The sequence below is a fragment of the Trachemys scripta genome, chromosome 8 (genome assembly GCF_013100865.1).
Source record: "Trachemys scripta elegans isolate TJP31775 chromosome 8, CAS_Tse_1.0, whole genome shotgun sequence".
Taxonomy (NCBI): domain Eukaryota; kingdom Metazoa; phylum Chordata; order Testudines; family Emydidae; genus Trachemys; species Trachemys scripta.
The window spans coordinates 36,963,258-36,977,865 of record NC_048305.1 but is presented as its reverse complement, the minus strand read 5'-3'; the positions used below and the strand labels follow the sequence as shown (position 1 = coordinate 36,977,865).

At 42.9% G+C, this 14,608-nt stretch overlaps 2 protein-coding genes across 2 annotated transcripts; both read right to left on the bottom strand.

The window, feature by feature from the left end:
* Positions 1–553: 553 nt before the first annotated feature.
* On the bottom strand, positions 554–3,616 carry LOC117881583 (protocadherin alpha-8-like). Its single transcript, XM_034779001.1, has one exon. The coding sequence runs from the start codon at positions 3,440–3,442 to the stop codon at positions 1,076–1,078; it is 2,367 nt and encodes a 788-aa protein (XP_034634892.1). The 5' UTR covers positions 3,443–3,616; the 3' UTR covers positions 554–1,075.
* A 5,855-nt stretch (positions 3,617–9,471) lies between these two features.
* Positions 9,472–12,794, bottom strand: LOC117881584 (protocadherin alpha-8-like). Its single transcript, XM_034779002.1, has one exon. The coding sequence runs from the start codon at positions 12,360–12,362 to the stop codon at positions 9,996–9,998; it is 2,367 nt and encodes a 788-aa protein (XP_034634893.1). The 5' UTR covers positions 12,363–12,794; the 3' UTR covers positions 9,472–9,995.
* Positions 12,795–14,608: the final 1,814 nt, after the last annotated feature.

Below are 14,608 nucleotides of genomic sequence, written 5' to 3'. Positions count from 1 at the left end.
GACTGGCAACCATGAATTCTACACTGTGTTTCTGTATCTGTTGCAAACCTTCTATAACTGTGGACAAGTCACTTCACTGCTCTGGGTCTCAGTTTCCCCACAGAAGGAAGGGGATAATTGCATATAAGTTTCGGTGGCACGGTGAGGAGTAATTCAGAGCCAGCACCCAGACTGTTCACCAGTCATGTCCCACTTCAACCCAATTTTGAAGGTTTAAGATTCAATTATAATAGGTTTTCAGTGGGGATAAAGCAGGAATAAAGCATTACATTTTAACTCATCCTAATGCTTTAACATGTTTTGGCTTCTTCAGGTGGAACGTATTAAACCATTCCAAAGTATTGTTCTTTACGGTGTCATAGAATCATAGAACATCAGGGTTGGAAGGGACCTTAGGAGATCATCTAGTCCAACCGCCTGCTCAAAGCAGGACCGATCCCCAGACAGATTTTTATCCCAGTTCCCTAAATGGCCCCCTCAAGGATTGAACTCACAACCCTGGGTGTAGTAGACTAATGCTCAAACCACTGAGCTATCCCTCCCCCCATGATGCTGTCGTCATCATCAATGGAAACTATCAGTCAAGAAGCATATAAAGAGCCATCTCTAATGACAAAAAATATATAAGGAAGTAATTCTTGGAGGAATACTCCCCAGGCAAAGAACACGGATGCTACCACCAGATCATGGCTATTTATTTGCTCTTCTTAAAAAATATAGTGTTCTCATGGAATTAACAGCGCAGATGGTGCTACTAAAAAAAGAGCAAACAAGAGCCAATACAATTGCAAATTTACATGCATAATATTATATCCTTTGACTTTTATCCATTCTAACTGACATATTTCGAATTTCATTCGAATGCAACTAAAAAACACTTATGTTTAAAAAACTGTATCCGAAGTACCCACCCAAAAGCAACAAACAGAAAGTTGGATCGCTAAAAAGATTCATTATTCGTCATTCAAACATGCGTTTTACAAAAATATAAATTAATTAGAGAATCACTACTAACTACTTTAAAATAATCTTCAGTGAGACACTGGAAACAATGTATTGTGGCGGGAAATATTATTTAACCAACCGTGCCGCATAGATTGGGCGTCTCCTTCTCCTTGTTCTCTGCGGAGTTAGGAAAATTGGGGCTGAAAACCATGAGGTCATTCTTAGTGGTGCCTTCCCCTACACACAAGTTCCGACTCTGGCGCTGGGAATAGGACCAACTCCCCACTTCGCTCGAGCACACCACGGTGGCTTTCCCAGGCCCGCACATCACTTCCGGACCCGGGTGGCATCTCAGGCCAACGTACACGACAATCACCAGCACAAACAGCCCGGACACCGAACAAATGGCGATCATTAAAGATACGTTCATATCAACCAAGGGCCCTTCGCTCCCGCCCTTTTGCCTCGAGTCCCATTTCACAGCCTGGGGACTCTCCACCAGGGACAGGCTGACAGTGGCTGTCGCTGACAGCGCCGGCTCCCCATGGTCCTTCACCAGGATCACGAGTCTCTGGCTGGGGCCGTCCGCCTCCTCCAAGGCCCGCGTGGTGCTGATCTCCCCGCTGTACACACCCACCCGGAAAGGCCCCGCAGCCCTGGGCTCCTGCACTTCGTAGCGAAGCCACGCGTTGTAGCCGGAATCCGCATCCACCGCTCGGATCTTGCCCACCACGTGCCCTGCGCCGGCCGACAGCGGAACCAGCTCGGGCCCTGGCGAGCCGCGGCCGGAGCCAGCCGGGGACACTGCGGGCGCGTTGTCATTTTCATCCAGGACAAAGAGCTGCACAGTCACGTTCCCGCACAACGACGGGAACCCGGCGTCCCTCGCGCTCACCTGGAACTGCAGCACTTGCAGCTCCTCGTAATCAAAGGGCTGCAGGGCATAGATGTGCCCGCTCTCCGAGTGCACCGAGATGTAGCTGGACAGGGGCTGCTCTCCCACACTCCGCTCCACCACCGAGTAGCTCACAAAGGCGTTTTCCCTCAGGTCCGGGTCCGAGGCCGACACGGTGAAGAGATGGGCCCCGGGCGGGTTGTTTTCCTTCACAAACACCCTGTAAACGGGCTGGGGGAAAGCAGGGGCGTTATCGTTCACATCCGCGATCGGCACCAAAATGCTGCTGCTGGCCGAGAGAGACGGGGTCCCTTCGTCTCTGGCTGTCACCAGGATCTTATATTCAGACACTCGCTCCCGATCCACGGCCTCCGCCAGCACCAGCGAGTGATAATTCTTAAAGGTGGAGACGAGCCGAAAGGGCAGGTTCGGGGGGATGGAGCAGGTGACTTTGCCGTTGTCTCCCGAGTCCCGGTCAGAGACGCTAATAAGAGCCACCACTGTCCCCAGGGGAGCGTCCTCCGGCACCGGCAGAGAAAGGGAAGTCACGGCCAGCTCAGGGGCGTTATCGTTCGCGTCTAAAACGTCTATCAAAACTTTGCAGTGTCCCACTAACGGGGGATTCCCCTTATCCTTTGCCTCAACTTGAATTTCAAACAGATTAATATCTTCAAAATCTATATTTCCTTTAATCCTGATTTCTCCAGTATTTTGTTCTATCCTGAAAACCTTTCTTATGTTTGGAGAAATTTGGTTGGTAAACGAATAGGAAATATTCTTATTAATGCCCTCATCCATGTCAGTGGCGTTGAGTTTTATGACTAACGTCCCGTTAGGTGCATTTTCCAATAATTTGATTTGATAAACGGATTGGTTAAATACAGGCGCGTTATCATTGGCATCCAGCACAGTGATCACCAGCTGAACTGTGCCGGTGAGCTCCGGTTTGCCCCCATCAATAGCCGTGAGTAATAAATGATGCGCAGGGATTTCCTCCCTATCAAGAGGTTTCTTTAACACAAGCATTAAAGATTTACTTTTCTCCTTCGTTTTCTCCTCTACAATGAAATGTTCACTTGGGCTGAGTTTATAGGTTAGCAGAGAGTTTGTACCAATATCTGCGTCAGACGCGCCCTCTAGTGGGAAACGCGAACCTGGAAGAGTTAGTGATTCTGCTATACTCAGGTTTTGTTCATTTACCGAGAAAACAGGAGCATTGTCGTTTATATCCTGTATCTCCACTTCCACGTGAAATATCCTCAGGGGTTTGTCCACTATCACCTCCAGGTCAATGGCGCACAGGGGGCTCTGGCCGCACAGCTCTTCCCTGTCTATTCGCGAATTAACAAACAAAACGCCGTTCTGCAAATTTACCTCAAAATAGTCTCTCCTGCCGTTGGAGACCATCCGGAACATCCGAAACACCAGCTCCGCCACCTCCAGCCCCAGGTCCTGGGCCAGGCGGCCCACAAAGGTGCCGTGTTTGGATTCCTCCGGCACGGAATAACGGACCTGGCCGCTGCCCACCTCCCAGGCCGTGTGTAACAGAACCAACCGCAGCAGCTGCCTGGTTACCAGGGAGTCTCGCCGGAGAAGAGCCATTGCGGACTACTTAGAAATCAGTGTTTTCACTGAGCGAACGCGCAGAATCCAGGGAATGAAGAGGATGCGTTGCAGGTTTGAAAACCGTTTAATTACATGCAGTTATTACATCCGGGAGTCTGCCTGATGCGCTGAAAGGCAGGATTTTCAGAGCTTCTGAAGGAGGAGCTGTATGTTTTCTCCTGTTTAAGTGTCTTTTTAGCCGACAGCGACATCTTGTGTCTCAGACCCTTCTGTAGTTTATATCTTCCAAACTACGTCTTCTTTAATCCAGAGAGTTCAAGCATACGGTTTTTTCATCTTCTCTTCCTCCCTCTTTCCCTCCGCCCGCCGAGCTATCACAGAAGATATGCCTTTGAACGTTATGTCGTTCCGTGCTCATGATAGGAGATAATATTTGGCAACAGACAGAAATTTTCTAATTTTGCCTCTATAGCTGAACCACCAAAAGAAGTCTTTTATCTGTTAGTCTTTAAGGTGCCACCAGACTCCTTGTTGTTTTCAAAAGAAGTCTGGGGTTCCTTACCTATAGAAAGATGTTTTAATCTTTTCCCTTTCAGATCTTTAAAGATTTCATCACTTGATCCTGCACTACAGTCTAATGCACTTCCACTGACACACACGCGTCTACATCTTAATATCTCTATATCTTATATTTATCTTACAGAGATACATAGTTACCGTTATCTCCGACTCGGACAGACCGCAAAATATTGAAAGAACATGGAGGTTTTTGAAGGAAAGCATTCAAAACTCAGGAAATACCAAATTCTTCTCCCTTGTGAATATTCATGTAGATTCGGTTATTATTATTTTATTACATCGTTAGTTGATTGATTGGTTGGTTGGTTTCTTTAACTAACTCATTCAAGGTGAAATTCTGTGTATAGAAGCATAGTTTTATTTTGAAGGCTTAAATTACTTAAATTGTGCATTGCCCTTGTGCTGGTTTTCCACAAGTGCCTAAATGTGTATTTACATCAGTGCAGAGGATACATGGCATTCAGTAAATATGGGAGCTGTTTAATATTTATGTTTATTCTTATTATTTTGCCAGTTACTCTCTGCCTTACCTGCAGATTATTATTCTACACAGAGTGAAGCCGATTTTTTCTGGACTTCTTCCTCATTCAACTTCACAACCTTTTAAACTGGAGAAGAAACCAATCTAATTATTTAATTAAAAACTGCATTTTAATGAATATGCATAAATGAGCACAGTTATCGATGTGTTAGAAACCTGAATGTTGGCATTTCCCGTCTTTTGAGTGCTTCCTTTTGCAATCTTAGTGTTCTTCAACATTGTTTTTAATGGAATTTCCTACGTTTTTCAAAAATAAAATTGACAAAAACAAATAACTTCCATTCTATTTTTAGGCAGAAATGAAATGCCTTGGCCTGTACAATATGTGCACCCTCTAAAACTAGGGCTTATCTGGAGTCCTGCCTCACACAATACATAGATTAACAGAACATACATAATGGGGTATGGCTATACCCCCATTACATACATAGCTTCAGATTTCACGTGGGAATATGTAGGGCTCCTTTACAGCCCGATCTTTATCGGCACACATTTTCGCAGACCACATTACATAAACACTTGCATATTAAATGTTAAATTCTTCTTAACTTTCTTACACATGCAAGTAAGGAGCCAGTAGAACATAAGTGATACCGGATACTAAAATAGAATGGATCAGTTACATGCACACATTTACACAATGCGAACGGAACATCGGGAGATCATTAGAAAGAAAACAGCAATCAGTGCATACGGTCAAAGTATGTTTCCCAACCGTTTTTAAAGTCAGCAAATCTCAAACCATTTCAACAGATCACTGAAAAGCATATATGCTCCCCTTTAAATTTAAAGTTTTTACAGACCACTTATTTAGGCACTAGAGCTGTTTTCAGAAATGTTACATATTTAAGGAAAATAATACATTTTATTCTGTTTTTACGTAAAAACAATCCGTTGTAACCATCTCTCAAAAGCTGCTCTCTACTTTGACTAAACCTGCAATTTAAACTAAAAAGGTAAAAGTTTGAGCAGGTTATAAGCAACTGGAAAAGGCCATTGAGAACACAAATGTTTAGGCAACTTAACTACAGGTGTTTGTAAATACTTCGCTGTATATATATATAATAATTTTAGGCAATATCAGTAAAATAGTGGTAAAATATAGCACAATCTGAAAAATAGTTTTGGTCTTGGGCTATGTTACTAGAACCAGAGGCTAAGGCGATATATACACCTATTTTATATGACACCATTTTTAAAAATTGATATTATTTGAGACAGTGACTATCTCTTTCTTTCCCTTTTGCATTTTTGTATGCACTATAATGTGTATGTGCGATTTGTTTTGCTTTACATTTGTCTATTAGAAGCTTGGGATGTACAAAGAAGGCGGGAACAGACCCATTTAATGCTCAAATAATTCAGCACATTAGAACGGCTTCCCCATGTTGAAGGTATTGGCACCAACTTTCATCCACTCTTGGTGACAGGAAAGACAGGCCAGCTGATCAACTCCTCTTCCTAGCAGGAGAACACCCGAGAAGACTGATAACTCCTCTCCCCCAATGGAAGAAGTTTGTACAGCTGTCTGTCGCCTCCTGGTGGATAGTTAGGGTATATATAGTCACTATGTCAGTAATTTTTTTTCGGTTCTTTCAGTCACATGCCAATAAAGTTATCACAAATACAGGATTATCTTCCAATGTATACCATGCTTACTAACGGCACAAATTAAATCAGTCAGATTGTGTATCGCAAAAATGGTCGAAGTCACAGCTGGCTAGCTACACACCACCCAAAAAATGTTCCCTGCATCCAAAGGGAAAAAATAACAGGATAAATATATTAAGATGTTCTCTTTACTATTTTTTATTTCTTTTCTAATGTAGTATGTTTTCCTCTTTGTAATTCTGTTCCATTTACTAGGGAAAACGGGATACATTCTATAACTATTTCTTCCTAAAACAATTCTTAGTTCTCTGAGCACAGGATCTCTCACTCTTAGTAGTTACTTGTTGACTTTCTGTGGCAATGGAGGTATAAAAATAAGTTACCGTAATTCTTTTTTAAAGGTTGTAAAACCACTGCATTATTTTCCATGTTCCAGAATCCATTACTATTGAAAAAGAAACCGAAATGGAATCTGAAAACCAAAAACTGGAAATGACTCATAAAAAGGAAGTACTTACATGGGTTATAATGCATCACAAATCTAAATAACCATTGTTAATTTTTAAATAAAATCCAAAAGAAGCAGTTAATCATAATGAACGGTATTTTGTAAGATTCTCAAAGATACACACTCATTCAGTTATTTACTTGTGCATTATCAGGAAAAGGAGAACTTCCAAGTAATAAAATCAATTTACAAGCTGATAACATAGTGGTAAACAAAAAATTGATCTATTATAAAATCTGTAATAAATAACATAAAATAGGGCTGTCAAGAGATTTGAAAAATCAATTGCACTGTTAAATAATAATAGAATACAATTTATTTAAATATTTTGAGTGTTTTCTACATTTTCAAATATATTGATTTCAATTAAAACACAGAATACAAAGTGTACAGGGCTCACTTTATTTTTTTTATTACAAATACTTGCACTGTAAAAAAAAACCAAAAGAAATAGTATTTTTCAATTCACCTAATACAAGTACTGTAGTGTAATCTCTTTATCATGAAAGTTAAACCTACAAATTTAGAATTATGTAAAAAAAAACTGCATTCAAAAATAAAACAATGTAAAATTTTAGAGCCTGCAAGTCCACTCAGTCCTACTTCTTGTTCAGCCAATCACTCAGACAAACAAGTTTGTTTACATTTTCAGGGAATAATGCTACTCTCTTCTTGTTTACAATGTCACCTGAAAGTGAGACCAGTCATTTGCATGCCACTGTTGTAGCTGGCGTTGCAAGATATTTACATGCCAGATGCACTAAAAATTCACGTCTCCACCTTCAACCACCATTCCGGAAGACATGCGTCCATGCTGATAATGGGTTCTGCTTGATAACAATCCAAAGCAGTGCAGACCAATGCATGTTCATTTGCTCGGTGTCCGGGCTGTTTGTGCTGGTGATTGTCGTGTACATTGGCCTGAGATGCCACCCGCAGAAGGTTGATTTTCTTTTTTGGTGGTTCAGGTTCTGTAGTTTCCACATCAGAGTGTTGCTCTTTTAAGACTTTTGAAAGCATGCTCCACACCTCATCTCTCTCAGATTTTGGAAGGCACTTCAGATTCTTAAACCTTGGGTGGAGTGCTGTAGCTATCTTGAGAAATCTCACAGTGGTACCTTCTTTGAGTTTTGTCAAATCTGCAGTGAAAGTGTTCTTAAAATGAACTACATGTGCTGGGTCATCATCCAAGACTGCTATACCATGAAATGTATGGCAGAATGCAGGTAAAACAGAGCAGGGGACATACAATTCTCCCCCAAGGAGTTCAGTCACAAATTTAATTAATGCATTATTTTTTTAATGGGCGTCATCAGCATGGAAGCATGTCCTCTAGAATGGTGGCTGAAGCATAAAGGGGCATATGAATGTTTAGCACATCTGACACGTAAAATACCTTGCAATGCCAGCTACAAAAATGCCATGCAAATGCCTGTTCTCACTTTCTGGTGACATTATAAATAAGAAGAGGGCAGCATTGTTTCCTGTAAATGTAAACAAGCTTTTTTGTCTTAACGATTGGCTGAACAAGAAGTAGGACTAAGTGGACTTGTAGGCTCTGAAGTTTTACATTGTTTTGTTTTTCAGTGCAGTTATGTAACAAAAAAATCTATATTTGTAAATTGCACTTTCACAACAAAGATTGCACTTCAGTATTTGTATGAGGTGAACTGAAAAATACTATTTGTTTTGGTTATCATTTTTACAGTGCAAACATTTGTAATAAAAAATAATATACACTTTTATTTAAATTACAACACAGAATACAATACAATGAAAATGTAGAAAAACATCCAAAATATTTAACAAATTTCAATTGGTATTCTGTTGTTTAACAGTGCGATTAATTTTTTTTTTAGTTAATCGCATGAGTTAACTGCGATTAATCAATATTAAAAGCATATACATTTCTGGTAATAGGTACACCCAGGTATTCCTCACTAAGATGTTTCTACTGGTTTATCCTGAAAGCCATAAAGAATACTTTAGAAACAGAAAATTTTAAAATATGGGTATATAATTACATTCATTTGGGTACTTCCCTAGATTCTCTGGAATCTTGTAAGAGATTTCATACTAACGTGCTTTAGGTTGATGGTCTAGGAAAGAATAGCAAAAAAACTCAAAAAACTTTGTAAAACACTTCTCAACTGCATTTAAAAGAGAACAAATAACATGTAATAAGCAGGAGAGAAAATGATAAAGGACAAATGGAATCACCAAATTTCGGAGGAGATCCAAGGAAAGCAAAGATGATTTTCTAGGCAAGAAGCAAGACTGGCAACCATGAATTCTACACTGTGTTTCTGTATCTGTTGCAAACCTTCTATAACTGTGGACAAGTCACTTCACTGCTCTGGGTCTCAGTTTCCCCACAGAAGGAAGGGGATAATTGCATATAAGTTTCGGTGGCACGGTGAGGAGTAATTCAGAGCCAGCACCCAGACTGTTCACCAGTCATGTCCCACTTCAACCCAATTTTGAAGGTTTAAGATTCAATTATAATAGGTTTTCAGTGGGGATAAAGCAGGAATAAAGCATTACATTTTAACTCATCCTAATGCTTTAACATGTTTTGGCTTCTTCAGGTGGAACGTATTAAACCATTCCAAAGTATTGTTCTTTACGGTGTCATAGAATCATAGAACATCAGGGTTGGAAGGGACCTTAGGAGATCATCTAGTCCAACCGCCTGCTCAAAGCAGGACCGATCCCCAGACAGATTTTTATCCCAGTTCCCTAAATGGCCCCCTCAAGGATTGAACTCACAACCCTGGGTGTAGTAGACTAATGCTCAAACCACTGAGCTATCCCTCCCCCCATGATGCTGTCGTCATCATCAATGGAAACTATCAGTCAAGAAGCATATAAAGAGCCATCTCTAATGACAAAAAATATATAAGGAAGTAATTCTTGGAGGAATACTCCCCAGGCAAAGAACACGGATGCTACCACCAGATCATGGCTATTTATTTGCTCTTCTTAAAAAATATAGTGTTCTCATGGAATTAACAGCGCAGATGGTGCTACTAAAAAAAGAGCAAACAAGAGCCAATACAATTGCAAATTTACATGCATAATATTATATCCTTTGACTTTTATCCATTCTAACTGACATATTTCGAATTTCATTCGAATGCAACTAAAAAACACTTATGTTTAAAAAACTGTATCCGAAGTACCCACCCAAAAGCAACAAACAGAAAGTTGGATCGCTAAAAAGATTCATTATTCGTCATTCAAACATGCGTTTTACAAAAATATAAATTAATTAGAGAATCACTACTAACTACTTTAAAATAATCTTCAGTGAGACACTGGAAACAATGTATTGTGGCGGGAAATATTATTTAACCAACCGTGCCGCATAGATTGGGCGTCTCCTTCTCCTTGTTCTCTGCGGAGTTAGGAAAATTGGGGCTGAAAACCATGAGGTCATTCTTAGTGGTGCCTTCCCCTACACACAAGTTCCGACTCTGGCGCTGGGAATAGGACCAACTCCCCACTTCGCTCGAGCACACCACGGTGGCTTTCCCAGGCCCGCACATCACTTCCGGACCCGGGTGGCATCTCAGGCCAACGTACACGACAATCACCAGCACAAACAGCCCGGACACCGAACAAATGGCGATCATTAAAGATACGTTCATATCAACCAAGGGCCCTTCGCTCCCGCCCTTTTGCCTCGAGTCCCATTTCACAGCCTGGGGACTCTCCACCAGGGACAGGCTGACAGTGGCTGTCGCTGACAGCGCCGGCTCCCCATGGTCCTTCACCAGGATCACGAGTCTCTGGCTGGGGCCGTCCGCCTCCTCCAAGGCCCGCGTGGTGCTGATCTCCCCGCTGTACACACCCACCCGGAAAGGCCCCGCAGCCCTGGGCTCCTGCACTTCGTAGCGAAGCCACGCGTTGTAGCCGGAATCCGCATCCACCGCTCGGATCTTGCCCACCACGTGCCCTGCGCCGGCCGACAGCGGAACCAGCTCGGGCCCTGGCGAGCCGCGGCCGGAGCCAGCCGGGGACACTGCGGGCGCGTTGTCATTTTCATCCAGGACAAAGAGCTGCACAGTCACGTTCCCGCACAACGACGGGAACCCGGCGTCCCTCGCGCTCACCTGGAACTGCAGCACTTGCAGCTCCTCGTAATCAAAGGGCTGCAGGGCATAGATGTGCCCGCTCTCCGAGTGCACCGAGATGTAGCTGGACAGGGGCTGCTCTCCCACACTCCGCTCCACCACCGAGTAGCTCACAAAGGCGTTTTCCCTCAGGTCCGGGTCCGAGGCCGACACGGTGAAGAGATGGGCCCCGGGCGGGTTGTTTTCCTTCACAAACACCCTGTAAACGGGCTGGGGGAAAGCAGGGGCGTTATCGTTCACATCCGCGATCGGCACCAAAATGCTGCTGCTGGCCGAGAGAGACGGGGTCCCTTCGTCTCTGGCTGTCACCAGGATCTTATATTCAGACACTCGCTCCCGATCCACGGCCTCCGCCAGCACCAGCGAGTGATAATTCTTAAAGGTGGAGACGAGCCGAAAGGGCAGGTTCGGGGGGATGGAGCAGGTGACTTTGCCGTTGTCTCCCGAGTCCCGGTCAGAGACGCTAATAAGAGCCACCACTGTCCCCAGGGGAGCGTCCTCCGGCACCGGCAGAGAAAGGGAAGTCACGGCCAGCTCAGGGGCGTTATCGTTCGCGTCTAAAACGTCTATCAAAACTTTGCAGTGTCCCACTAACGGGGGATTCCCCTTATCCTTTGCCTCAACTTGAATTTCAAACAGATTAATATCTTCAAAATCTATATTTCCTTTAATCCTGATTTCTCCAGTATTTTGTTCTATCCTGAAAACCTTTCTTATGTTTGGAGAAATTTGGTTGGTAAACGAATAGGAAATATTCTTATTAATGCCCTCATCCATGTCAGTGGCGTTGAGTTTTATGACTAACGTCCCGTTAGGTGCATTTTCCAATAATTTGATTTGATAAACGGATTGGTTAAATACAGGCGCGTTATCATTGGCATCCAGCACAGTGATCACCAGCTGAACTGTGCCGGTGAGCTCCGGTTTGCCCCCATCAATAGCCGTGAGTAATAAATGATGCGCAGGGATTTCCTCCCTATCAAGAGGTTTCTTTAACACAAGCATTAAAGATTTACTTTTCTCCTTCGTTTTCTCCTCTACAATGAAATGTTCACTTGGGCTGAGTTTATAGGTTAGCAGAGAGTTTGTACCAATATCTGCGTCAGACGCGCCCTCTAGTGGGAAACGCGAACCTGGAAGAGTTAGTGATTCTGCTATACTCAGGTTTTGTTCATTTACCGAGAAAACAGGAGCATTGTCGTTTATATCCTGTATCTCCACTTCCACGTGAAATATCCTCAGGGGTTTGTCCACTATCACCTCCAGGTCAATGGCGCACAGGGGGCTCTGGCCGCACAGCTCTTCCCTGTCTACTCGCGAATTAACAAACAAAACGCCGTTCTGCAAATTTACCTCGAAATAGTCTCTCCTGCCGTTGGAGACCATCCGGAACATCCGAGACACCAGCTCCGCCACCTCCAGTCCCAGGTCCTGGGCCAGGCGGCCCACAAAGGTGCCGTGTTTGGATTCCTCCGGCACGGAATAACGGACCTGGCCGCTGCCCACCTCCCAGGCCGTGTGTAACAGAACCAACCGCAGCAGCTGCCTGGTTACCAGGGAGTCTCGCCGGAAAACTGCCATCGCGAACGCCGATTTCTTCGAATATACAGCCAATTCATACAAAATGTGTAAGCCTCTGGAAATTGGTATTCTAATTCCAATGCCACGATGTTTGCCGTCCTCTTGAACCCCTGATTGACTGCGTATTCAATAAAAAGAGGAGCGGTTTTGATTTTTTGCCTTACAATTTCTTCGTAGGTGGAGTGCGACATCATGTGGCTGGTTGTGTGCATTACATTTTTCCTCATACATAAAACAGCTTCTTTGCTTCACAATTGTGATCTTCCGTTTATTTCCTTTTATGCCTTTTTTCGGGGGGAGAGGGTGGAATTAAAAGGTGAATACTTGACAGATACATTGTGGGCTCTGAAAATTAAAGTGAAATTAATTTTCTTCATCACTAACGACAACAAAAGTCTACGGGGAAGGCAGGTTATATTTAGTTGTAGAAGTGACCTGACACCATATCAATGTAAACCTTTGAACATTAATCAAATCGTTAAACTGTTGTTTGTAACCAAAACACCTGCCACTTCACTGGGCAGGGATAGCAAGAGCTGATGTGACAAATGATCCCTTTGAAGATGGAAGCTGGGATTTTGGTGAGATTTTGTTGCCTAACTTTCATTGTCTTGCAATGGGATTTAGGGGGCTAACTCTCTTCTGAAAATCCCAACCTAAATTTTACACTTTAATTTAAAGTTCACCTTTGGCTGCTTTCAATCAGGTCATGAGTTTGAGGCTCACTTATACTTTCATCTCCACTCTATTGTCAACATCTCGTAATTATAACAACTGCATATACCTAGTCTCTGAGTCCAATCTGTGATAGAATGCCTTGGCTGTTTCACTGTATATATTATATCAGACTTGTTCCTGTTCCCACACGGGACGAGATAGCTGAGGAGTTTAACTAATTCAAAGTACGTATCTAACGCTGAAGGTTGTCCTGCCAATTCAGTACATAACACTTGACTGTAGCTAGCCTCATTTTCTTATAAGTGATAATATACATACAATAAAAACCAGTTACTGTGAAATTCATGTAATACTACATTCATAAAAACTTACACACATACACACACATGGTTCTACACACTGCCATATCATGCTACATTAAGCTATGGTAACATAAATAATAAATTTAAGATGTATTATTGACCCACCTACTTCCAGCTTCTGGCAATCAGAAGCTTGGGACACCCAGAGCATGAGGTTACATCCTTACAACATCTTGGCTAATAGTCATTGGTGGACCTATCCTCCATAAACTTATCTAATTCTTTTAGGAACCTTGTTATAATTTTGGCCTTCACAACATCCCCTGGAAACGAATTCCACCGGTTCACTGTGCCTTGTGTTTAGAAGGACTTCCTTTTGTTTGTTTTAAATCTGCTGCCTAGTAATTTCATTAGGTGAGCCCTGGTTCTTGTGTTATGTGAAGGAGTAAATAAAACTTCCTTTTTCACTTTCTCCATGCCATCCACAATTTTATAGACCTCTATCATATTCCCCCTCAGTCTCCTCTTTTCCAAGGTGACCAGTCACAGTCTTTTTAATCTCTCCTCATATGGAAGATGTTCCATACCCTTAATCATTTTTGTTGCCCTTTGCTGTATCTTCCCCAATTCTACTATATCTTTCTTGAGATGGGGTGACCAGAACTGCATGCAATATTCAAGGTGTGGGTGTACCATAGATATATATAGTGCCACTATGATATTTTCTGTCTTATTATCTATCCCTTTCCTAACGGTTCCTAGCATTCTGTTAGCTTTTTAGACTGCCACTGCACATTGAGTGGATATTTTCAGAGAACTAGCCACAATGACTCCAAGATCTCTTTCTTGAGTTTTAACAGCTACTTTAGAGCCCATCATTTTGTATGTATAGTTGGAATTATGTTTTCCAATATGCATTACTTGCACTTATCGACACTGAATTTCATCTACCATTTTATTGCCCAGTCACCCAGTTTCCTGAGATCCCTTTCTAATTATTTGCATTCTACTCAGGGCCAGATCCGGGCACCAGCCGACCAAGCATGTGCTTGGGGTGGCACCTTGTAAGGGGCAACCAATCTTGGGGTGGCGGGGGGCGCTCGGGGTTTGTTTGTTTGTTTGTTTTTGGTTCCGCGGGGCAGCACTCAAGAGTTTTTGTTGTTGTTGTTTTTGGTTCGGCCAGGCAGCACCCAGGGGGGTGGGCTGTTTTTGTTTCGGTGGCATGGAGTGGCACTCAGGGGGGGTGTTTCAGCAGCGCGGTGCTCG